This window comes from Pelobates fuscus, chromosome 2, assembly GCF_036172605.1.
Source record: "Pelobates fuscus isolate aPelFus1 chromosome 2, aPelFus1.pri, whole genome shotgun sequence".
Classification (NCBI taxonomy): Eukaryota; Metazoa; Chordata; class Amphibia; order Anura; family Pelobatidae; genus Pelobates; species Pelobates fuscus.
Window position 1 is genome coordinate 176,779,354 of NC_086318.1, and position 27,132 is coordinate 176,806,485.

The 27,132-nt window shown below is 37.5% G+C and overlaps 1 protein-coding gene across 1 annotated transcript in view; it reads left to right on the top strand.

Moving 5' to 3' along the window:
* The window catches only part of LOC134586240 (collagen alpha-1(XIX) chain-like), a 209,227-nt gene that overhangs the window by 31,347 nt on the left and 150,748 nt on the right, over window positions 1–27,132 (top strand). The window contains exons 7-13 of the mRNA XM_063441733.1: window positions 6,940–7,017; window positions 8,199–8,234; window positions 8,464–8,508; window positions 10,205–10,258; window positions 16,850–16,891; window positions 17,901–17,996; window positions 24,204–24,257. Coding sequence (XP_063297803.1) covers window positions 6,940–7,017; window positions 8,199–8,234; window positions 8,464–8,508; window positions 10,205–10,258; window positions 16,850–16,891; window positions 17,901–17,996; window positions 24,204–24,257 — 405 coding nt within the window. The remainder of the gene's footprint in view (window positions 1–6,939; window positions 7,018–8,198; window positions 8,235–8,463; window positions 8,509–10,204; window positions 10,259–16,849; window positions 16,892–17,900; window positions 17,997–24,203; window positions 24,258–27,132) is intronic.

A 27,132-nucleotide genomic window follows, 5' to 3' on the forward strand; every position in this document is an offset into this window, starting at 1 on the left:
GTCCTAGGATTCGAGGTTCTTTTCTGATGCATGATGATGGGTGATCTTTAACGAAATGTCAGTTTTTCTGGGTTTTTCGCTTGGGCCTAGGCCATTTGGGGTTGGATCCTTTACAGTTTGGCACACATTCCTTTAGAATTGGTGCTGCAATGGAAGCAGCACGGTTGGGTCTGAGGGATGAATTAGTACAAATAATTGGATGTTGGAGTCTTTCAGGTTCCGGTCATACGTGAGATTAGACCGTTTGATATAAATAAAAAATTAAAAAATATTCTACAATTTGGTTGTTCCTTGTTGGTAAAATTTTTCCTTTCTTTTGTAGGTTGGGTCGTCTGGTTGGTGGGCCACTCATTCATTCATTGGGTGCACAAGAGAGCCGCAGTTAAACATCAAGGAGGACAGCTGGGCTCTCCACGGTGCTTGGTCCAATTATTTGGGTTTGGTTATAGGGGTTTTAGATGGAGGGAAGTCTTTTCAGAGATTTTTAGGCGTTTAGGTTCAGGGCAGTCACCTGGTTTTCTGTTGCTACATGCTGGGGGTAACGATCTGGGTCGGGTGCCCCAAAGGGAACTCGTGCACTGTATGAAGCGGGACATAGATAAGTTGAGGGCTATGGTGCCAGTGGTAGTTTTAATTTGGTCAGAGATGGTGCCCCGTTCCATTGGTGTCCTGCTAGGGAACTGTCGGGATTACTGTTTGATCCAGCACGTAGAACTGTATAGCACGGATGACAAATAAGTTACGTATTACCGGTCCTTGGAATGGCCAGATTTAACGTACATAGAATAGTCAAAAATACTAGCCGAGGTCAGGGAACACAGAAAGGGACGCAGCGATGAGGAAAGCCAGGAGTCAGGATACCAGAATATAGAGAAGTCAATAAACAAAGCCAAAGTAAAAAACAGGTAGAAAACTAATAACAGGAACGCGCTCTCGGACAACCACAAGGGAAACCATGACAGGGCACTGAGCAGGCTGAGAACTGGGCCTAAATATCCCCCCTTTAGTTCTGATAGGCTTTAACCAGCCTTTGACCCCACAGTCAGTTACCAGGTTTCATTTGCATAATTGCTGCTCAACATTAACCCTTCTGTGGATTAGGTTGCTGTTCGGCACAACTTTTCCTGTGTGGACAGTAAATGTCATTAACCACATTTCTATAAGCGGATGAATACGTGACAGGAACCTGTGGCAGTGGCTAGGAGCAGGGGGCAAGTTAATAAGAGGTAGTCCATGCACTGGGGGTACAGTTGTGAGACATGTTGAATTGGAAGCCAGGCTTTTGGCATGATAGGGTGCACCTCTCCGACGTTGGTGACAAGCATTGTTTATGCGGGGTGGGGTGCTCAGATAGCATGAGGAGTCAAGCTCTGAGCTGTGGTGGGGGCTGGATAAGACATTGGGGGGTTGGTAGGTTTGGTAGCTGTGATGTTTGGAAGTTTGGTAACAATATTTACATGGTTGAATTTGTTAATTGGTAGGTTGGAGCCCGTAGGTGGTTTTCAACCTGGGTGTGTAGGGGTATCTCGGTATACCCGTACAATGTTAAATCACTTGGAGTATAAGGCCTCTTGTGGCCGTGTCTTGTGTTATGTTATTCATATCTTGTTATATGGATTATTGTTAGCTTATGTTATGGGTAATTGTCAGTTGATATTGTGCTGTTAAAAGTTGGGGTGAATTATGTGTCTATGGGAAAATTGGGAATGTTTGGCAATGACCCATTTTGTTATTTATATATTTAATTATGTATATAATTTATTAAAGCCGTGATATTTTATCCACTTTAAATAGGTGTTAATGTCTTTTTGGGGGTTTTAAAGGTTATGGTTTAGGACATATGCAAAAAAGGATGACTATGGGCATGTCATTAGGGAGAAAATATGATTGGGTTGTGAGTGAGTAAATGTGTCTCAGGTACATGAATGATGTATTGTGGGTTGACAATCACAGATGGTCTGACTGCACTCATTTATACTAAAAAAAATAATAAGGTACTAACACATTATTCACAAATTTAAGTAAAATTGGTGATTTATTTACTGTGTGTGTATCTGTAAAGATTTTTCCCAACAATAACATTTGTGGCATATGCATATTTGTATTTATCAGCTACTAAAAAATGTAGTGCCAAATACCTCAATTTGCCCATTGAGTCAGTAATATTATGTTGTGATTTGGGCAGATTCACAAATGAAAGGCATGTGTTGTTAATGATAATAATGTTTGGCTCACCTACATTTTTAATTGACACAAAATGTATAATGTGTTTCTTTTGTTAAAATGTTACCAAATATTATGTGGGTTAGAGCTAGAATTGAATTGTAAAATTAGAAGACCCTGTTGTGCTTATGCATAATGTGAATGAGCACTTTGCAAACTCGAATTAATTGTATCTAAGCATGATGCTATTTTGTACAGATACAATAATAACTCAATATCTGGGTCCACAGCCAATGTTTCATGAAATTAAATGGGCATTTTAGGATTGCTGTTCTGGACAAAATAGGCATACAATTGTGCAAAGTATTCTGGGACATATAAAGAGGACACTGGGTATAGTACAATATATGATTCGATAATGGCTGGATGGTATATATTGGGACTGAGTAATGAAGAAGGCTCACCTGGTTTCAATTTAGTATATCTTTTGCAAAGCTCATTTCAAGCTACAGAGTCAGAGGAGGCGGAGGTGGCACTAATTAGCTACAAGGCGGGTGCACTCTCCAAACTTACTCTTTATCTCCTTTTGTTCTGTTTGATTTTATTCTCTGTCAGCGCACATGCTACATAGTCCATATTCGGATATTAAATTGCATAGTCCCTTATCAGCTGGATCTGGAGGAGAGAGCTTTGCATATTTGAAGACAGTTTCATACATTTATTTGTGCCAGTGTTGTGCTGTCTGTCTACTAGGTAGCTGGTACTATAGCAATCTAAAGAAGACCATATGCAACCTTTGGAGATTTGCACTGGGATTGCTTTTATAAATTATTTGTATGGCTATATACATGTATTGCTATGTATACAGCCACACATTAAAATCACTGACAGGTGAAGTGAATAGCATTGCTTATTTTGTGTCAAGGTGTGATATATTTGTCAGCAAGTGAACAGTCAATTCTTGAATTTCATGTGTTGAATGCAGTAAAAATGGATAAAGTGTAAAGATCTGAGTGACTTTAACAAGGGTCAAATAGTGATGCCTAGACAACTAGGTCATTGCATATTCGAAATGACATGTCTTATGGGGTGATCCCAATATGCACATTGTTGCGCAAAGACGAATAATGTGTGGACAATGTTTAGCATCATGGGCACCCAGGACTCATTAATGGACGCCGGAAGCAAAGGCTAGCGTATCTGGTCTGATCACACAGAAAAACTACTGCAGTTTAAATTCCTGAAAATCCTAATGCTAGTCATGATGAAAAGGTATAAGAACACACAGTGCATCACAGTTTGCTGTGTATGGGGCTGTATAGCCACAGACTGGTCAGAATGCTCATGATGACCCCTGTCCACTGTTGAAAGTGCCATCAATGGAGACATCAGAATTGAACCATGGAGCAATGGAAAAAGACTGTCTGGTCTGATGAATCACATTTTCTTTTAGATCAGGTGGATGGCTAGGTGTTTGTTTGTTGGGTAGAGATGCAGGATGCACGTTGGTAAGAAGGCTGACGGCAGAGGCAATGTTATTCTCTGGGTAAACCTGGGGTCCAGGCATTCATGTATGTGACATGTACTACCTACCTAAAGAATGTTGCAGACCGCATAAAACCCTTCATGGTAATGGTGCTCCCTGATGGCAGTAGTCTCTCTCAGCAAGATCATGCACCCTGCTAAACTAATACACCTTTTTAAATAATGGTTTGAGGAACATGACAAAGAGTTCAAAATGTTACCTTGGCCTCCAAATTCCATAGATCTCAATCTGATTAAACATCTGTGGGATGTGCTGGAAAAAAAATCACATCTATGGAGGCCCCACCTTGCAACTTCCAGGACATAAAGGATCTGCTGCTAATGTCTTGATGTTAGAGACCACAGGACACTTTCAGAGGTCTTGTAGAGTCCATGTTGCAATGCATCAGAGCTGATCTGGCAGCACGAGGGGCACCTACACAATATTAGCCAGGTGGTTTTAATGTTGTGGCTGATGACTGTATACAGATTTGACATATATATGTTTTTGTCTATTACATAGTTTTAATGTCAGCAATCTGGAGTCTGAACTGAGTGACATCAGTCACTCCATTCCTATATTTATTAGCCAGTGATAGGAGCACCAGCTAGGGAATTACACATGCACTGTGGTTGCTATTGGTGGAGAGTAGAAGGACTGCCAGTGGAGTCTTTATCTGTGCGTAGAATCTGAGCTAACCAAGAGGCACCAAAACAATTATTGCACCCAGGACTTACAGACCCATGGCTCACCCCTGCAAGTTCCCATGATTGTCGTTCTCGAAGAAGGGCAAATTGAGCAGCAAGGAAGTGAGTAGGTGGAGAGTGATGGGTCATCTCACTAGTGCCAGTATGAACCTACATCTGAATGACAACACAAGTCTGTATTACTGAATGAAGAAACAGAACAAGAAGGTAGTAAGGCAGTAAAGCAGTTCCACTCTTAGTCAACTCTTTTCCCCAAATATTTTGCATGGGTGATGTTCAGGCAAGCCAAACTTCCACATGGACAAAGATCATACCATCTAAACTTTTTTTGTTGTTTTTGGACAAAGCGATTTGGCCCATCCAAATTATTCCACTATCCAAATCTATTTTTGCCTTCAAATAATATTCTTATCATAATTTATATAACAGCTAAATTTTCTTTCATGCTTTATAATTTTGCAGAGAAAATAAAAGAACGAATGGTTTTATCGGATAGAGCTACACATGAATATTGGACACTGAGCAAAAAAGTGACTGAACACAGAAACAATCTCAGACTATATGGAAGTATAGACAATGCTTTACAGCAAATCACAACTTAAAAAATAAAAACAAAATAACAGAGGAATCTTGCATATGTAGTTTTACAAACAATCATTGCAGATGTACAGAAACATCTACTATATAACAGACATCACATCATATCATTCAGTTACTGGACTGCTATACTCATTGTGCCATGTACTTATGACTAGTTAGGAACACTCTAATTACAGAAACTCTAATCACAAGCTCTAGAGATTTACAAGAAAACTGAACATAACTGAATAGAAAATCTCACATCTCATTTACAATATGTTGCTGCACAACGTGAAACAGACACTGACATTCAAATGCAGTTTTTTGTTTTGCTCTGTTTTTTTAATTATAAACTAGTTTAGCATATATTTGACACAATGAGGTCTTCATGCTGACTCATAAACCAAGCTGGTGAATCAAAGCACTCTGCCTCAGAATATTTAGCTTGTTCACTTTTGATATCGCAGTAGCTAACTTGACCATAAAGCTGGTCTTACTGTATGACTGCATACAGCCAAGGTCACTGAACCTTACACAAAACACAACGCTAGCTTCTCCAAGTAACCTCTTTTAACTGAACCTTTAAACGCATGGATTTATTGAACCATGCACAAAGCTAGCTTCACCTAAGAAACCCTCTTAAAAAAACACCAAATAATGCTGGGTTAATTCACGTAGGCACTATTATAACAACTGTGATTACAACAATAAATGGGGTTGCTATTTCACCAGAAGAAAGTCTGTTTCTCAATGGTTGCCTGAACCATGTTTTGGTCTGTTGGAAACCCTAAGGATTGCTCACACCTTGTACATAGTTTCAGATTGTGCCTCACAAAACTCCTTATCAGGCCACACTTGCCTTGTACATAGTGCATTCAGCTTATTAATTTAATGCCGTTTATAAAAGGATGGCTTACCTCTTTTGGTAACCAGTGTGAGGGCTCCATGCAAGATCTGAAAAGCTGGATTGGTTACGTTTTATGGTGTTGAGATCCTGGATGAGTCCCCAAAACACAAGTCAGCAGCAGAAATGTTCTTCTGTTTTGCAAAAACACATTCTTACACAATTCCTTCAGAAGATTACAGTTCAAAAGTTTGGAAAACATCATTGTAAAACCCAATGACAACCCTGCAGCTCTGGATCCTATGTACTCAAACCAGATGATCACATTCTCTATGTGAAGTGCTCACTTCCACATTTCACTCTCATTCAAAGCAAATTAACATGAAACCCTCCTGACTTCAGGAAGTGATTTTAGGGGACTGTAGTGTATTATTAACATCAGTGTGGGAAAATAAGATAATACAGAGGAGATAGACTTAGGAAAACTCCAAACTCCATAATCACCAGACCACGCTATACATCTTTTTCTGGCTTATGGTTTAAAAAAAAAAAAAAAAAACAACAACTAACGTGCAATGTAAGGCAAATTATTCTCTCCAATATTGCTTTAAAGCTGTATTGAAGTTAATTTGAAAGCATTATGAAACTTGTGGAAAGAATAATATATAGATTTTTATTTTATTTTAAAGGCTAATCGTAGTATCCAAGATACTTGCATGTTAACTACATATCCTATCATGCTCAACCCGCATTTAAGCTTCTGAAACATCATCGTAAATATAGATCACAATAATTTGGGATTCAAAAGTTAGCAATTAAGATGAACAAATATCACCTTTATAGCTGGATAATTATCCACTAAGTAGAAATATCACATTATATAATAAGCCATGAGTAGAATTATAGTAATCCCGTTTACAAAATAAAAAATGTGGCCTGACTACAGTATTATTCATCTTCTTTTTATTGGTAGGTTATTTTCCACTGTTATGTAATATTATCAATTTATTGCAGGACTTATATGTTCTCTTTTATTGTAAATGATCAACAACATTTTTATCTTGTACTACAATATCTTCCCTTATTAAATAGTAACTATAGATTAATTAACCAATTAACAGGGTGAAAGAGGATTGCCTGGTGTACAAGGACCGCCTGGAGAGGTTGGATTGCCAGGGGATGGTATAGACGGCCCTCAGGTAAGTAGTCTTTAACAGAAATAATGCACTATTTAATTACACAGTTAAAAATGATGCAAAAATACACAGAATAAAATGTTACAAAAAAAGCTAACAAACATATGGAGTATATATAACAGAGGATACTAAACTACAATATTACATCTAGTAATATCTGATTTTATATAATAAAAACTATATAATAGCAATAATGACAACAATTTAAAAAAACAATAGTTATGAGGAACATTATGTATGGTGTGCAGAACAACATATAAAAATACTAAAACTTCTACAGACACAAAAGCCAAAAATGCATCCGTCAAATGTATTTCAAGTACCTTAACTCATCCTCTTAAATATGTCAAGGCTGGGGTCACATATCTTATAAAAATAAAGCACACCATCTCTAGAACATAGAGAGATAGAGATGTGTGTGAGCGTGACATTTCACTGCTACCTAGAGAGTGGTAGCGCATGATAATGGCATTGTATGGAAGAAACTACATATTTAGCAATGTCTGTGTGATCCATCTCTAGTGAGATGAAATTGTGCTGCAATTCAAGGTCACACTTATCTATGCCACGGCCTCTGTGAATAAACAGTGTAATTTTCTGTGAATGCGTGTTAATGCACAGTTTGTGGAGTTCATAATACCTTTCACCTATCCTGAACAGAGATTAGTTGCAAATGTAAGTGGATCCGAGTCAATACTTTACCTCTGAGTGTCACTGTGTGCATATGGAATCTCATATCACTTAGGGAAGTTATTATTTTGAGTGGTCTTTCTAGATGTGAAGAAGCAATCATAGCATACTATGGAGGGGAAAGATTAGCCTACTAATAATTATATTCCTTTGGTACAAGCAACCACCTTGTTTCTCGATCTATAACACTGCTACATACCCTACAACCTAGCTGACAAAACCTCAGTTGATAACTGTCCTTTCTGCTTATACATTCAATTTGTATGTATGTGTAAGTTTCTTTCCATATTTTAGATATACGATAGGGGAAATTTTGTTCAATATCAATGAATACATTACATGTATGCTTCATTATTTTTTTTAAATTATTAGACCGATGATTAGTTCCTGTAACTATTGTATTAAGACTTCCCAGTATGCAATATATAAAAAGTACGCAACTATATAAAGCCAAAGTTGGTTTATGGGGCATGCTACTTATTGTCTGTTTGCAGGGTCCACGAGGACCGCCCGGCGAACCAGGTATCCAGGTAAATACCAAGGAACAGTTCCTTCTTTCATTTTTCTTCCTGCCATAACAGTATTAGACATGATTTTCTATAATTCTTGAAATTAGATGTGGCTAAGTGTTTTAATACAGTATTAAAATATGAAAACATGTTCTGTGTTAGTGTGTTAGTTGATTTAGATATGTGTACGTTTACAAGTTATCATCAGGTAATGACTGAACAATATGTTATATTAATGTTCATTTTGCAGGGGCCTCGAGGACTTCCAGGAGTACCAGGACTTCCTGGTGCAGAAGTGAGTAGACATCTCTGTATGTAAATGAATAAATTGATTATATCTACATATCAGAAGTCAGTCTTTGGGAAAAGTTCATCTTGGACACAGCAATGCTGAAAATCATGTTTCCAAAATTATCATAGAATGCTCTTTTGGATAGCAAATGAGCAACTTTTTAAAATCCAAATCATTGGCTATAATCCAAAGTACCTTGAATAAAAAAAACAGCAACAATGAACTATACAGTTTTGCCGTCTCATCAACATTGTGTCAGTATTGGACCAAGTCTTTCTGGCATAATATAAATAAACTGAAAAGGAAGTTGTGATGAGAGCAAAACATGTTAAAACTACCTACTGATTTATTCAAGTTTCTTATGTATCACTACATATCACAAGTTTGGGAAAAGTCCATTAACTTATACTGGTATACATTCTGAAGTAACTCCTGAGCAAAAATTAACAAACCTTTCATGCTACAATACACTGTAAGTAAAATTCTGAAATCCCATGGCACCAGGCTCTTCCTAAATAACAAATATTAGCTCCAGATCCCCAACCTTACATTTTTTTTCGTGTACTGCTACTTATATTCTTAAAAAATATATCAAATGGCCTTAGCACATGCCATGTGTGAAGAAAATGGACTTTTATTTGACATTTTCTTCTGTATTCGTTTGTTTCCTCCATTAACTGCATGAATATTGGATATTAGTTCGGTAGTTTGAAACTACCGAACACTGACCACCCTCCTGGCTCATTAAGTTCAAAAGAACCATCGATTAAGTGCTCCATGGGCGGCCGCTGTTCGTATAGCCGAACGCCACGTGGAAAAGAAAACGGCGGCCATCTTGTTCGCACGAGGGGAGTCAGCGGGACTTGGTCGTTGAGTGTCTGGAACTAAAATCGGACACTCAACCTCATGAACCACCGCTGAAACTACCGTAAGCCGGCTTCTCTTACTTACTGAACAGCCAGAAGAGCGGCAGTTTCGGTAGTTTTGTTCGTACAGACAAGGGGAACAATCGCTCCTATGAGCCAGGAGGATCTATTCGGTATTTTGTTTGTTTTTTGCCTTTTTCTTAATTGACCGACCGCACACGCTGAATTTGTGGAACTGTTTTGGGCAGGAGCCTCGTGTGTGGTCGGTAAAACATGACTTCCACACTTTTTAAGAACCTCTGAACCGATCTGGGTGAAATTTGGATATGTTTGTCCCCCAGATCGGGGCTATCAGGGGATATGTAATTTGCGGGGATACCTTGTGGGGAAAGGGGTGTTCTAACTTTTGGGGAAATTGTGTGCCCTCTGCCTGGAGATAATTGATTTATTCCTTAACTTATCTCAGTATCTCCCAGGCAGAGGGAAGGCGTGTATTACTGCAAAACTGTATAATGATTGGTTAATGTCTTTGTTTGCTGTGGGAGGTCCTCTTGCAGGAGGATTTCTCATAAAAGCCAGTGTGTTTTCAATAAAGACCATTCCTGTTACACCCTTCATGAAGTCTAGGCTCATGTTTTGGGAATATTCTATTTGCTGGGGAGAATCGTCTTGGAAGCTGCATTCATCTATACTATTCCTCTACTCCCTGCTGCAGCTATAATCACTTAGGCTCAGCTGTTGGGAAATGAATAGAAGACTGCAGTACCATCTTAACACCATGTACTAAGCTTAATATTTGTACAAAATTGAATAGATCTTTTTTGTGCTTGCAGGGTGTTCCAGGCAGAGATGGACGTCCCGGACCACCAGGTCTCCCAGGTGACCCAGTATGTGAACATATATAGACTGCCATGAGAACAGCGATATAACTGTAGATTATATGAATTCATTATATCACTAGTTATATCATAAGGCCAGACTTTTCTCCATGTAACTGGAACTCACAGGAGTATATGATATTACGCATATTTTAACAAAAAAAAGTTACAGTCTCATTATACTGCCCAGTAATATTTTTTTTTTTATTTCTTTTCTTTTTATTGTATAAAAGTTTTAACAATTGCATGTGAGGTACCCCAAAGGCAATCCTCCAGCACATTGAAACAGCCAGACACAACGATATATGTTAAAACACGACAAATTAAACAAGCAAAAAAAAAAAAAAAAAATTTATAACCAAAAAAAAAACACACCATGACTATTGAAGGCATACATATGCTGGCAATATATTGCAATATAGACACTATGTAGAATTAAACACCGAAGGTTTCCACAAAGAAAGTGCAGTGTTCCATTGAAAACCATCATACACATATGTATATTGCAATCGCGCTACATTTGTCCACTGCCAACCGCTATCTGATGGAATTCGCACCAAGAATTTCCATGGTATAGCTGTTATATTGATAAACATAAAAAAAAAAAAAAATAATAATAATTTAGACTACAAATATATTACGTTCTCTGAGACTCGATATGGGGGAAGCACAATCCGTTATCATATATTCTGTTTATTTGTCCAGGGTGACCATAGTTTGGCCACATCTCTAGTACCAAAAAAGGGGTTTGATTCCATCCTGTACTGATAATCTATTTGCTCCATAATATTATGCCATATTAATGGGATTTCCAGGCCCTAGCTATACATATTTTAATGGCAAAAAATATATGGGTCAAAAGGTATTTTTGATATTTATCTTGCGAAGGGAAACCAATATTAAAGAGAAAGAGTTGAGGGCTAATTTCTTTTATCTCCCTAAAAATAGAATTAATAAAGCCAAGCATTTGAATTTTTATATTATTAAGACCCCGACACTCCCACCATATGTGATATATAGTACCCTCCTCGTTTCCACATCTCCAACAGTTCCTAGAATATACAGATGATATTTTATATAATCTAGCCGGTACCATGTACCACCTATATATTATCTTTAAGTGTGTTTCATAGAGAGAGACGCTATGTATACAATGCTTAACTAGGAGTGTAGCATTGGTCCATTCCAAAAGTGGAAAGGATTCCCCAATATCTTGTTCCCATTTAACAAAAGAGGTAGCATGAGAATCTTGTTCCATTGATTCTAGCAATTTAGTAAATCTAGAGATCCCTCCCTTCTTTTTATATAATACAATAAGGGGATTAACATTGTGGTCCTTAAGTATGGTCCTAGATAATAGAAAATTCTTAATCCTTAGATATTGAAAGAGATCTCTAGGGGGAAGATTATACTTTTCTTGCAATTGTGTAAATGGGATGGGTTTAAGTCCATCCCACAAATCCGAGATCTTCACTATACCTAGGTGTGTCCAAGATTGGACATTTATATTATCCATTGTATATTGTAGGACCACTAATGGAACCCTATATAATAATTTATCTTCTAGCTTCAATTTTTTATTTAGGATTTTGGAGGTATTGATCATATCTACCAATATACGATTCGAAAGATACTTGGTATCCAGATCACCCAAATTCAACATACCCATCCAAAAGAGAACAAACAGTTTATATCTAGGGCTATCCTCCTGTTCTAAAGTAAGCCACGATTTATATCCCTGTTCCATGTCTAGCCACTGTAAAAGATGAGTCGCCATACATGCTTCATGGATTTTATCTACATCTGGAAATGCTATTCCTCCCTTCTGATAGCTCCTTCGAAGAGTGTCAAAAGCTATCCTAGGTGGTTTATTTGCCCAAATACATTTGGAAATCATGATTTGAAAACGATTAAGGATACCTTTCCCCAGTCTATAAGGAATTGCCCTAAGATAATAAACAAGTTTAGGTATCAGGAATGCCTTGATCATATTTAATCTTCCTATCCATGAGGACTCAATCTTCCTCCATTTGTCTACCAATTGTTGCAAGTCTTTTAGTAATTTATCGTAATTTGTTTGTATCGTCCTCTCTATATCAAAAGATATTTTAATCCCCAAATAACCAATAGTGTCTTTTGCCCATAGGATTTGGAAATGTGCAGTCAGATGATCTTTCTGAGCCTCAGATAAAAAAGAGGCTAAGATTTGAGTTTTTTTCATATTGACCTTATAGTTTGAGAAACTACTATAGATGGATATAACATCCAATACCGATGGAATTGAGACCATCGGATCCGTCAAGGTAAGGAGTACATCATCTGCAAAAAGGGAAACCTTGGTTTCCCCATTAAGAGACTTAACCCCCCTTATATTATTATCCTGTCTGATCAAGGTGGCCAAGGGTTCAATTGTAAGAATATATAGCAGGGGAGCCAAAGGGCAACCCTGTCTAGTACCATTTTTGACCTCAAAATGGTCCGACTCAACGAAAGAATTAATTATTTTAGCTGTAGAGCTCCTATATAACAACATAGTTTTTTGTCTAAACTGACCCTCTAAGCCGAATTGGCCCATGACAGAGTCGAGGAATCTCCAATTGACTCTGTCAAAGGCCTTCTCAGCATCGAGGGCCATAATGACAGATCCCCATTTATGCTCATTTATTCTATGTATTAAATTAAATATTCTACGTGTATTATCTGTAGTACCTCTCCCTCGCACAAATCCAGACTGATCAACATCAATCAGTTCTCCAATTACCTCTTTAAATCGATTGGACAAGATTTGAGAGAATAACTTTATATCCAAATTAATAAGAGATATAGGTCTATAGTTAGTAATAAGTGTTGGGTCTTTCCCTTCTTTGGGTATTGGAATAATTGAAGCCAATAACATCTCATTTGGGAAGGGGGTATCCGCAGACACCTTCGTGAACATCTCTAAAAGAATAGGGGAAATGAGTCTAGAAAAGGTTTTATAAAACATTGTTGAAAAGCCATCTGGGCCTGGGGCCTTGTTCAATTTTAACTTACCTATTGCTTCGTTTATTTCTGATAGTGAAAATGGGGCATTCAGCATTTCCAACTTTCTATGGTTAATTTTTGGTAATCTAAGACTACTCAGAAATGTATCCATTTCCTCTCTGCTCTTCCCTACCTCCTCCAGGTTATATAAGGATTTGTAAAATTCCGCAAATGCATTTACAATATCCTTTGGTGACACTAAATGTTTATCACCTAAGACAATTTTTTTTATAGATTTATCTTTGAGGTTATTTTTAATTTTATTAGAAAGGTCTTTGTTTATTTTGTTATTGTTATGGTACCATCTTTGTTTAAGGAATAGTATATTTTTATTGACCATATCGTAAATTCTCTCTTTAATAGTTTCCCTTAATTTAGCTATTTCTTTGATTAAGTCTTTATTCATCATATCTTTATTTAAACGTTCCTGATTTGCCAATTTTATTCTTAACTCTTGCAGAGATTCTGCCTTCTTCCTTTTAGATTCAGAGCCAAGTTTAATCAATAGTCCCCTTATATAGCTTTTAAGGGTACACCATACCATAGCCGTAGAAACTTCCCCATTATCGTTGGTAATCAAAAAGTTTTCAATTTCGGATGACAAAAGGTCAATGTTGCACTCTGATTTCAGGAGGCTTTCGTTAAGTCTCCACCTTGTCCTTGGTCTAAGACCACCTTTTAGCTTAACCTTAATGAATACTGGTGCATGATCTGATACAACTATGGATCCAATATTGGATTTAATAATAGAACTTAGAAACCCGGCTTTCACCAGAAACATATCAATTCGAGAATAGGTCTGATGGACATTCGAAAAAAAGGTATAGTCTCTCTCACTAGGATTCAAAGTCCTCCAACAGTCAAATAGAGAGTTCCTATCTAGAAATTTAGAAAGATCTGAAACATAGGTATTTACAGATTTATAATCTCTAACATTTTTATGGCTTTTATCCCGTGCTGGGTCCAATACACAATTGAAGTCTCCCCCAATTATGATGTTACCACATGCTAGTTCATCAACCTTTTCCATAAGTTTATCCAAAAAGTCCCCTGGGCACGAATTTGGTGCGTAAATATTAACCAAAGTATATATAATACCATTAATTTTTGCAATAAGTATTACGTATCTTCCCATTGAATCCCCAGTTAGATGTATCATTTCAAAATTAGTTCTGCTAGAGATTATGATAGCCGTGCCTCTTTTTTTTTTTTTTCCCTCCATATTAGAAGAAAATATCAACGGGAATTTCTTAAACTTCCAGAGTCTCTCTGGGGGATTAATCCAGTGTGTCTCCTGAATAAAAGCAATGTCAATATCGTTTTCATTTAGAAGTTTATAGACCGCTCCCCTTTTCTGTGGTGAATTCAAACCCTGGACATTCCATGATATCACATTAAGTGCCATCATAACGCCTATTGTCCTGGTTACCCCCCAAATCGAGTCTCAGAAAAGGAAAAAGGAAAAAACAAAAACAAAAGAAAAAACAAAAACAAAAAAAATACAAATTTACAATATAAAGTACAAAAAACATAAAAAATACTTCAAGAGAGGGAACAAACCCCCTCTTGGTAATCCAGTGGGGAAACGTATATATATATAGATACATACATATATAAGAAGCCCCCTGAACAAGACCTGCCTATAATTGCAGGAATAGAGACCCTAGCGAGAGGAGGAAGGCCTCCAAACTCTTCAGAGACCAGACGGCATTCTGAGTTTCTAGCCCAAAATCGATCTATGTCAATCCACAATACTGTCAACTTTGACTAGAATGCATGACCACCCTAACCCCTAAAGCCATAACCCAATATATTACTAATCTGACACTACTTGTTGTATTTTACAGCTATCCATTATAATAAAACTAATTTCCCTCTCCTCTCCCTTCCCTCAGTCATTGTAATTCCAAGATATAATATGGAATATGAAACGTATATCGTGAAAGAAGCAAGATAAGGAGACCTGTATATTTATATCTACCTGAACCAGACCTGCCTATAGATGTAGAAGAAATTAAAAATAAAAAATAAACACACTGACAAGAAAAGGAAATTCTCCAGACCTCATCAAAACCCAAACAGTATTCCAAATATCCACCCTTTATTTAACACTATAACCTTCAATGGATCAGTTAGTTTTGTCTGGGATAATGGATCGCGTTGGTTAAAAAAAAAAGGAAAAAAAAAATATTCCAATAGTTACTATTCTAATTCTGTTCAGCATATTTCTCCAACTCTTAAGTATGATAATACGAGTCCTTCCTCTCCTTTCCCCTCCCTTAGTCATTCTGTCTACCTATTTCCTTGATATATATATATATACACATAGTCCGACTACCCCTATCTATTGTTATCTAGATCAGCTTTACCTCTTATATATTGTCTTACTATTACCAAATCTCTTCACTCCTTTACCCCTTTAAAGCCCACATAATAACCACAGTTATATCATAAGTGAATAGACCCATACTATGAAATTGTACTATCACTCGTGTAAAGATAATTTACTTCCATTCTTATTACTGCTAAATAATATCTAATCGTAACTATTGTGACCAAAGCTTATGTTGCTACAAGGTACAAAATGTAGAGTCTCTAGAAAGTTCCTTAATGTCAAACTTCCTATTTGGAGAAGTGTACTAATAATATCTTGCTATACCTATTCCAAACAGTGTTAATACAAAATATGTGAAGAAAAAAAAAAAATTATATTAGTGCTTTATACCATTCTTATATATCTCCAATATGCCACCTTCAATTATCCGTCAGAGATATAACATATAGAATTACCAGTCTCCTATGTAGTTAATTATATCAAAGCGGAGGAGAGTGAGGAAGTGAAGGCATCTTAACAGAAAATATTGTGTAATGACTATATATTATAGCATAATTATATGACTCCCAACATTATCGCAGGTTATCATTACCTTAGACCTTAACTTATGTCATACCCCTTATATGAATACAGTGTAGATTTTTAAATTGCAAATGTTACCAAATGCCCTTATCTATAAATGAACAACCATAACTTTGGACATAACTCTGCCCATGGAGCTTGGGCATTCACTAATCTAATCTGTCATTGATTATTACAAAAGGCCCAACATTACTGCCCAGTAATATTTAATTATTAATATAGTTTATTTAGTGAGCTGAAATAATGGATCCATTGGCGAACAGGTCACTTGTTAATAAAGGCAGTAGTAAAACAAATTTACTGCCTTACTAACTTCGATTCAAGCAAGAAATTAAAAAGTTGACACATTGATAAACAATTAATTTTCAATTTAATTTTGTTTATGCAATTTATTTATTTATACGGAAAGTGCTTGAGTCACATTTTGCATTTTAATGTTGATAGTAGTATTTTGAATTGTAATCTATGTTTCGAAACCTTTAGACTATAGCTGGCAATCATTCTAAAAACTGAGAAGAAATCAAATGAAAATATTGCATTTAGTTGATTGACTGTACGTTTTAAGGTGATCACATTAATTTTTGCTTTCAGCCATGGATATCTTTACTGCCCTATGAAGAGTTAAATGTTTATACTAATATTTCATATTATTATTCTAGATTGCCCTTCCACTCCTGGGTGATATTGGCGCTATTCTTAAGGTACATACATGTATTATGTGCACACACAGACCTCGTGCTCCATCTCTCTCTCTTTCAGCCAGTCAGCCATTTTGTTAGGTAAACCTTTCTAATACTGGACAACCGTTTGATTGAATTTTTTTGTGACGAGAATTTAATAAAGTGCAGATGAAGATGTGTGGGCTGCACATTTATTATGTGAATCTCCTGTTCCATTGGACATTGGAATTCACTGAACTCACTGTCACATTTGTGGAACAAGTTTGAGATGATGAGGGCATCAAGGGATTCATGGTTTGCAAGAATACTCAGTGTGAACAAATTCAGTGAAGACTTAGCAATCCCAAAACAAATTTTGTGATAGAATTGTACTGTTTATTCCATCATCAGTGATGGACTTGGTCAGGCCCCTCTCACATTTTTTAATTGCAATGTAACAGGGATAAGAAGGATGGATACTGAAAAGAAAGGCAAGCACTCGGGTGAACGCAGCATTAAAACGGCTCTTAGGGTCTGGTGGCCGAATGGGGCAGGGAAAGGTGAGATTTACTTACCTGAACCTGACTCTTCAGCTGCCACGAGCTGATGTCAGCGCTGTACGCTCGTGCATGCGCTAGAGTACAGCATTAAGATCTCTGAAGAATCATGAGAGACCGTGAGATCCTTCATAGAAAGAAATTCATTTTCCTACAGCCATCACTAGTGATGGCTATGTGAAATGGCAAGGCTTGACAGCAGTAGCTCTGCCGTGTGTTAAGCTTTGTCAGGCGTAGGAAAAATACTGAGACAAAGTAGTCCCTTATCTTTTCACTGGGTTGGAATTTCAATGAAAACCCAGCACAGGCAATCTCAGCATTTCATAAAGATTTGTGTCTTTTGCAATTTTATGACAATACTTCCCCTGATAAACTTCTCTAAAACTTGCCCATAGGCAATATTAGTAGATAATTAAGCAATAACTGTGGAATTCTATAATGTTAATCAGTCAAAATACTCACCGTTGCCTAAACATATGCAATTTTTCCGGTAGAATGTGTGCAGCCATTGCCATATTGGGGGTCCTGGCAGCACCGGTATCAAAGGAGAACGAGGTGCAACAGGAATTCCTGGTCATGATGGTATGAAGGTATGTTTTTGTAATTCGGAGAAAATTATTTATATTCAGTCAAACTGCAACACAATATATTTGGTATTAGAGGAAACTGAGAAACTGTAACATTGGGTTTTTCGTAAAGAAAAATCTTTACTTTCTATAATGTTAATGTTAAAAATTTAATAAAAATTTTATAAAATGCAGAGAAGGTTATATATTTGGCGTGCACACAGTGAATATCATAAGGTTTGGTTAGGTTTTATAATAATATTACCACATGTAACAATATATCATTTGTATGATCTGGGATTGAAGTTTGGCACTTTTTCATCAGCTAGAAATCTACTTTTTGGGCACCAAATGTAATGCTATAGAACCAAAAAGCAGTTGTGTGTTAATATGTACTGTTGTCACAGCAGTGGTGTATGTGTGCAATACAGGGGTGTTTTAATACAGGGGTGTGTTTGTATGTAGTTTTGGTATCTGTATATAATGTTGGTGTTTTAACACTGGTTGAGTTTATACGTAGCGGTAGCATTTGATTGCAGGGGTGTGTTTGCATATACTGTTGGTGTTTGATTGCATGTAGTATTGGCATTTGATAGTAGTTTTGATGTTTGTATGTAGTTTTGATATTTGAATGCTGAGGTGTATGCACATGTATACAAATACAGCCACACACAGTGACACAGAATCATACAAACACACAGATACACACATGTACCCACAATGACACACAGATACATGCATATACCTACTCAGACACATACACACACCTACACATATTGGCACAGAGAGAGATACAAACATATACCGTCACAGACACATACACTGGCACTCACACAGATACATTTACTGCTTGAACAAGGAGCACAACCACAAAAGTATATAGAAAAAGATGTTTATTACATGGGTCAAAATAATAGGCTCTCATAAACAGTATCAATGCATAAAAAAGACAATAAATGTCCAATAAAGAATACAATGCAATATCTATAAGTTCTTAAGTTGCATACAAGCAAACTCCATAATGCATAAAAAATGATATATGAGTATACAAGACAGCTAGTGAGAAGAAGGACAAGAGTCAACCAATACACCCCTAATGTTTCGGCAGAATGCCTTTATCAAGGGAGCCTGTCACTCACACAGATACACACATACCTACCCATACACACACACTGGCCCATACACACACACACAGATACAAACATATACCTACACAGGCAAATACACAAACAGGCACACATACATACATATACCTACACATACACGCAGGCACAGACATATACGCATATACTCAAAGATACACACTGACACACTGGTACACACACATACACACTGACACATACACTTATACAAACAGATCCACACTGCAAACACAGATACACAATAACAGACAGATACACACATACAAACAGATATACACTGACACACAGATACACACATACATGCACACACAGATGCACACAATCTGCTATAAAACTGAAGATTTCCTTACATTTAAATGTGTTTTGAATGTCAATCTGTTCAATTATATAAGCTGAATTGAAGTTTTCCTGTCTCTTTAATATTTGTGTCTATAATGCAAACCAGTTTTTGGTACTTTTTTAAATTGTACTACATGTTTCTTTTATAAAACCATACTACATATAGGGAAATTCAAATATTTGAAAAATACATCTGCTGCAAAGTGAAATCTCCTATTTGAAGACGTACTGAAAATATCCTGTTACTTTTATCATTTACAGCATGACAATGTTAATCTCTAACTGTCAAACCTGCCCTACAATAAAGTGATAGGAAATCAAAATTCTACTGGTAACTGGCATTATGGAAAACTTAGTTTGTCAATCTACCACATATCCACAGCATATGGTACAAGAAATGTGAAAAGATGTACAGTATACATCTGAAAAGCATGCATAAATTAGGATTTTTGAAAAATATCCTTATTATGGGCTAAGCGTCACTAAACTCATGCTTTATAGAACAGGCATAGGCAACTTTTGGCACTGCTGTTTTTTTTATACTACACCTCCCATGATGCTTTGCCAGCATTATGGGTGTAAGAGCAATAGGGGGATGTAGTTCACAAGAACTGGAATGCCAAAGGTTGCCTATCCCTGTCATAGTGTTTATATGGCAGGGTTAAGACTGCCTCTAGTGGCTGTCCCTCAGACAGCCACTAGAGGCGCTTCCTGCATTTACACTGAGAAGTCAGAGCCAGGGTCGAGGGACCTTGGCACTGGAAAGTGGTAAGTATTTAAAGGGATTTTTAACCCTTCCAGCCCCCGTGGGAAGACCAGACAATAGTCTTATTCCAGAGGGACACTTTATAGTGTTAAGGTGGGTTTGAGGTCAATTACCATTAGATATGCAGAAAGGTTTATGTGCAATTCCCCGAGTCAGTATCAGAGAAATTGGACCAACCAATTAAACACATTTGGGTTACAATTCGGTTGTTTGTGAGCAAACATGGTATGTTGTGTCACCATTAACGGGTTAAAACAGCTGAATCGTGACAACTAAATAGCATAGTCTGCTGTCCAGTTGCCATTGATTGTTTAATGAATAGAGCCTCAAATGTAACATGGCATGTATTGTAAGCAAAGTTTGAAGCAAATTTTGTAAAATCGTGATGAATAGAGTTTATAAATCCAGATCTGTATACATAAAGCCATAGAATCTAGTGAGTGTCAAGCAATAAATACAAAAAAGAAACAAAGTATTTACATAATTTCTCATTGTAACAAACTATTTCCTAGAAGTTTATTCACCTAATAGAACCGGTAAATATGAATGTCAATAAAGGGTCTCTATATTCTGGTTTTATTGGTATATTATACTAATGACAGATTAACTCCATAAAGGTATCTTAATTATTTCAAGGCGATTAAACTGTCACTCTTATATTTAGGCTTTGATGATATTGTTCAGATTCGCGAGATAATTCTCCAATTTATAGTTGCCTCATCTCCCACTGGCTATACCCAAATGTATACACACATAAGGGCCCTTGTCTTCAGTATAGGTATCTATTTCAGTATTTGACCTCTTATATTCCCCCCCCTATTTTTTGTATGAGTTATTTCTGTATATAGGGGGGGGGGAATATAAGAGGTCAAATACTGAAATAGATACCTATACTGAAGACAAGGGCCCTTATGTGTGTATACATTTGGGTATAGCCAGTGGGAGATGAGGCAACTATAAATTGGAGAATTATCTCGCGAATCTGAACAATATTATCAAAGCCTTAATATAAGAGTGACAGTTTAATCGCCTTGAAATAATTAAGATACCTTTATGGAGGTAATCTGTCATTAGTATAATATACCAATAAAACCAGAATATAACTCATACAAAAAGAGATGGAGGGTTATCTACGCTGTTGATCAATTAATGAGAAGACTGAGCAACTGTGTTTATTTTTGTACATATCACTTGATTCCCACTAGATTCTCTGGATCTGTATATACAGAACTAGATTAATAAAATAATGCCATTTGCTAAGGTTATGCCCTGTGCCAGTTCTAGTGCTGGCTGGACTGCAGTGAACTAACACTGATTAGATTCACTTGGTGTGTTGATCGTTTTGACCCTACAACCTACATGCTACATGAGTCTGTAGGGTGGCAACATAGTTTTTGGCCTTCTCCAACTACTTGGTTATTCTGGTGGTAAAGAGATCTAGATTTCTAATATCCTTGGTGTCTACTAGCCACTAGCAGGCAAGAGTCTTCATTAGCAGTCAGGAGTTCACCATGCAATGTAATCAGGGGTTCACCTTATACCTTTACATCCTGCCCTAGCGGGCTAAAACATATATTACCATTATGATCTGAATGCATGTTTAATGAAAGGCGATTGATGTCGCTGGATGGCCGTGTATTAACCACTGGTCCTGTGATACTTATTTAAACAGATGTGTAAGGCACAGCAACACACCTTGCAGTGCCGTCATTGCGTGGGAGCAAAGAAACTGATACATTTTCTTCCTTTAGTTTCTGCCACCCAGGTCTGAGGTTAATCAACCTCTTGGCGAGCAATTCACTTGTGATATGCACTGATTAGAATACGATTTAAACTAAAATATGTTCAGGGTTGTCATACAGAGGCTCCATATATTTTAAACTAAAGTAATATGCAAAGATACATATAGTAATAATAAGTTACTTTTTCATTACAGCAAAATGAAGCTGAAAAACTAGATTTGTAATGTATAAAATCAATATATTATAATTTATAGCAAGGGGTAAGCTCTAATCTACCTCCTACTGCATAATTCATGTATTGATTCATTATGTGGGGTTGAGCACTTCAATAAGCAAACATCTTTTTCTGAGGAGCAATTACATGAGTTTTGATGTTGTAAGAATTAGCATAAGTGTGAATGAAATAAATAATTTGGAGACAAATGTTTTCTCCACAGTTTGGACACTTGTGAACGTGCTCTTGCATGTTACCATTCATCTGGTGTTTCTGTACATCAATCGCCAGCGGGGGGAAAAAAATCAATTAATTTGGTGACAAAAGCAGCATAACAACTGTAAAATGCTACCCACTGAAACGTATTGAAGTTTCTCAATAAGACAGATTTTATGACTGAATAGTTTTGCAGTCAATTAATTCCACTCCTTGTCATAGAATGCATACAATGACTGCAAAGCCCAATAACATGTTGTGGTGGGATGCTATATGGGGGGGAGGCTTGAGTGGGATACATTATTGTTTTTTCTAACTTAGCTTTAGTGTCACGATACAACGTGTTTGAGTTTTAATGAAGTCATATTGCTATGATATCTGGTGTTGAACACAGTTTTATTTTATGAATACCACTAAGAAAATAATGCTAAGCAGATATTGACTTATGCCAGAGGAAACGTGTAATAGAAAATGGAATTATTTTTTTTCCATTATTTGAAAATTTAAATTCTTGTAAATTCTAAATAATTGTAATTGTATTAATGGACAACATCATGAAAGCACATGCAGATGTGTCAGAACCATATTTATCTTCATGGATCTCTAAAAGATTCCACAGATGTGCTTTTGTGAGGAGTATTTGACATTGTTAGCAACTCGTGATGTAGTTGTCTACAATTTTTTTTTCCTAAATTCAGTTAGTGTGTTGGCCTTATCTTGAGCTCAGACTTGGTTTGATAAATGCAGACCACAATGTATTAGTTATTCTGTTTATGATAGCAAATCATTATTTTATATTTTTATGCTCCAACGCAGAGCGCTTAAAGAGATTTTATAGTCTTAAGACATGCAGATCTGTATGTCCCACCCTTGCACCCTCTAGCATTAAAAAGCCCTTTAGTTATTTACCTGCTTCCAGTGCTGACGGCGCTCCAGCTCCTGAGGTTATCCAACGGGATTATCATTTCCTTCCTACGGGGATTTTTCTGGTGCTGAATGTCCTCTAGCAGAGTGTGACGATGTCCAGCATCAGTTACGCAACCAAAAGTCAGTTAGCATCCAGCAATTGCTTTAGGTTGCTGTCTGATTGACAGACAGACTAGAAGCAGTTTTAGTCCTGCAGTGTAATTATTGGAGTGTAATCTGGTTTCTGCAATGATTTCAATTGCAGGACTAAGTGGGCCTGGGACACTGCACTCAGACCACTTTAATGAGCTGAAGTGGTTTGGGTGACTATAGTCTCCCTTTAAGACCCCAAGTACACAGTAAAACCATATCAATGAAATCAGAATATGGTATCTCATTGGTCAATCTGAGACTAACAAAATCTTTCCCATAGCCATAGAATTGTAGAATGTGTAAAACATAGACAACCATTTAGTAACTATCCACTTGTATGTAGTGGTGAGCTGAACGATTGTTCTAGGTGAAGCCACTGCAGGTTAAATCCTGACTTTGCAAACCATCCTGAGGATGACTTTGATGCAGTAAGATCATTACAGAAACATAGGGCTGGATATTCTTTGAAAAGTAAGTGTTTAGTCTAATTGCTGAACAGCAATTTCACCATTAAAGTCTGTGGGGAAAATGCTATTCATTAAGCAGAGTAAACCATTATTTTGCGAAGAGAATCAGGCTCATATGTAGCCAGTTTAAAAAAAAAAAATTCTTGAACTAAATCAGAAAATCTCTGCTATGAAAAAGAAGCAGCTTTGGGCAGGAAGAGAAAAGCAATATGTTTAAGTGTCACTGTAACCAGTTGATGTGTTTGTCATTGATCACTAACTATCCTTTTCTATCTGTATGTATTAGGGGGATCCTGGCTCGAGAGGACCAATGGGAATTCCTGGCAAAGAAGGACCAAAGGTAAGCTAATGAAGTGAGTACTAACTAAATAAATATTATTATAAATAATAATTATTATCATATAGTTATAAACACCGCAATCCATCCATATCATTCAATGTAATGTTATGAAACACCACAGAATTTACGTAAAAAAAAAACCCAACTAATTCTGAAATTTTGAGGCCTGACTGTGCCATTCTTTTACAGATGATATCTGAGCTGTCAAACATTCAGTATATGTTTACTTGTTATTTGAAGGGACATTATTGGCACCTAGACCACTTCATCTGTCTGTCTAGTTAAATCCACCTCTAGTGGCTATCTTCCAGACTGCCACTAGTGGCACTTCCGGGCCCCTAGTGGCACTTCCGGGCCCCATGTGAGGTTTTACTTAAACTTTGCATTAGGATGTTTAACACCATCTATGTTCTGTAAAGTAAAGCACTGATTCAGTGCTTTCCTATGGGGAAGCTTGAATGCGCGCACGGCACTTGAATGCACTTTAGGTCGGACCATATCCATGAAGTCACAGAAGGAGGACACTGGGTAGCGGTGCTAAAAGAGGTGAAGGATGTTTAACACTTTAATCACCCAACAGAGGTGAGGAACCTAAACAACTATAGCATTAGGAATACATGCTTGTATTCTTAACGCTAGTATTCCTTTAAAATGTTTATTTAAATGTTTTCATTTAATTGGCTGTGAAAATTTACTGATCATGATAGTTAAAAAATATATTATCTATAGTTGTGTACGGGATTATGGAAGGGGCGCACATTAAACTGTGTGTAATTTTAATATATGAAAGTCGGTTGAGGTGTGCCGAAACCGACGTGAGGTTAGGCCTGCAAAAGAGGGCCCACCCAGGTATAGTGATATATGAAGAGGGTGTGGTGGGAGGGAATTTCCGAAATCGTCGCAGACAGGTGAGTAAGGGGATTTGCTGGGTTTAAATATCCATAAAATCCCTCCCACAATTTCAGGCATACGCCTTCTATTTGTGTACGGGATTATGGAAGGGGCGCACATTAAACTGTGTGTAATTTTAATATATGAAAGTCGGTTGAGGTGTGCCGAAACCGACGTGAGGTTAGGCCTGCAAAAGAGGGCCAAAAAGTGTGTGACATTTATTAAACATAACAAAACATTTAGACATATTATAGAAAGTGAGCCTGATTTCTTTCTGGATTTGGAATGAACCTGGTTGTATGCCGAGGACTACCAGCGACCCATCTTCTCTACAAGATGAGTTGGAACTGGATGACTTGAGGCTGCTGTGGCGGCCTTAACACGGAATGAATGTACCGAGAAGGAACTTCGGATTGAGGCCAAGACTAACAAACAAGGAGCGAATGTATAGCGTGAACTGTTTGAGAGATGTGGCAAAAATTGTACGAGCAACCATTATAATCGGAACGCATTTAGCATCTTGAACCACATACAATACTTACACATATCGTAAGCCGTAGAGTACGTTTGCTTAGTATTAGTGGACAAATCTTACCTGCATAGACTCTAACTACAGGCATGATTGATACCTTTTTTGACCTGCAGAGGAAATCTGGACTGCGTGTTCTTTTATCTCAACCGTTACGTTTAAGCAAGGTCCGACTTCAGGACTTCGGAAGTGGCTAAAGCGGAGGAAACTGCAGGGGAACTTGAGACGTCAGGGTTAGCGTTTATTAAAGATAATACGATACCTGGAGCTAGTTCTTGTAGCATGCTGTGAGGAGGAAGGAAACGTAATAGGTTTAAATTCTGCAAAACTCAGAAGCTCATAGAGCTTTCTCGTGTAGTAGAGCTGCTAGCTAATGGGAACCAATAGGTGAAGATAAGGACTATCCCGTAAGAGTTGAGGCCGTGCCAGTAGCCCTGTGTTTGAGAGAAGCCCTACCTACGATTTAGGCCATGTGGACTTGTACCATCTAAGCGCGGCAGGGTATTAACCTCTTGTGGAAAAGCGTTAACCTGACCGAGCACGTGCGATTACCTGCATTAAACCAAAGCGAAAGGACTGTAACAGGTGCCTGAAGAAACTGCCGTGACGTGAATCGAAGAATAGAATGCAAAACCGTGACCCACCGTAGGGAAATGTTTGCACGAGAGAGGAACCTGAAGAGGAGCTTTGACAAAATTTGAAGACGATATGTGTTCGTATAGCAAGTACCCTATAGCAGTTACTTGGTAGGCATGAGATCGTGAAAGATTGTACGACAGGATGCATAAGGTGTTGCGCCTTAAATTAAAACATCCAGCATGACTGAAAGTAACTCCCGATGGACTACTTAAGCTTACATAAAGAGAAGCGTGAACAACGACAAATGCGTGACAAATGAATTGACTGCGCATGGAGGACCCTGAGAATGTCAGGCGTGCAGACAAGTCCCTAATTAGTAGATTAAGGATTCGAATGGTATTTGTTTGGCCAAAAAATGGAGGCGGAGTGATGCCTCGATGTTCGATATGAAACAAGTGGGAATACTGTTCACCCGGTCCCATCAGATCGTTAAGCTTATCCTGCATTGCTTGTATAAGCGACGCCGACGTGAAAATTGAGTGATAGAATGAGTCGACAAACGGTTATTGGGAACCCAATGTACCAAAGTGTCCCCAAAACATTGCAAAGAAATAAACGGTATATCCGCGATACATGAGTCCGGAAGCAGTCACTGTACGTCACGACGGCGCCTGGAGGACCCGACGATGGTCCGATACGAGGCCAAATCTGTACGACGTGCAACGCGGAGGGCAACGTGAGACCCAACATACCGACTCGACTGAACATAAGCAAGAAATGCCTGAAACGAGTTTTTGGAGGAACCGCTGGTCTCGGAGTCTCCAAGCTTGGTCTGGGCACGTAGTGTACGTGGAACCTAAGGATCGCCAGTGAGCG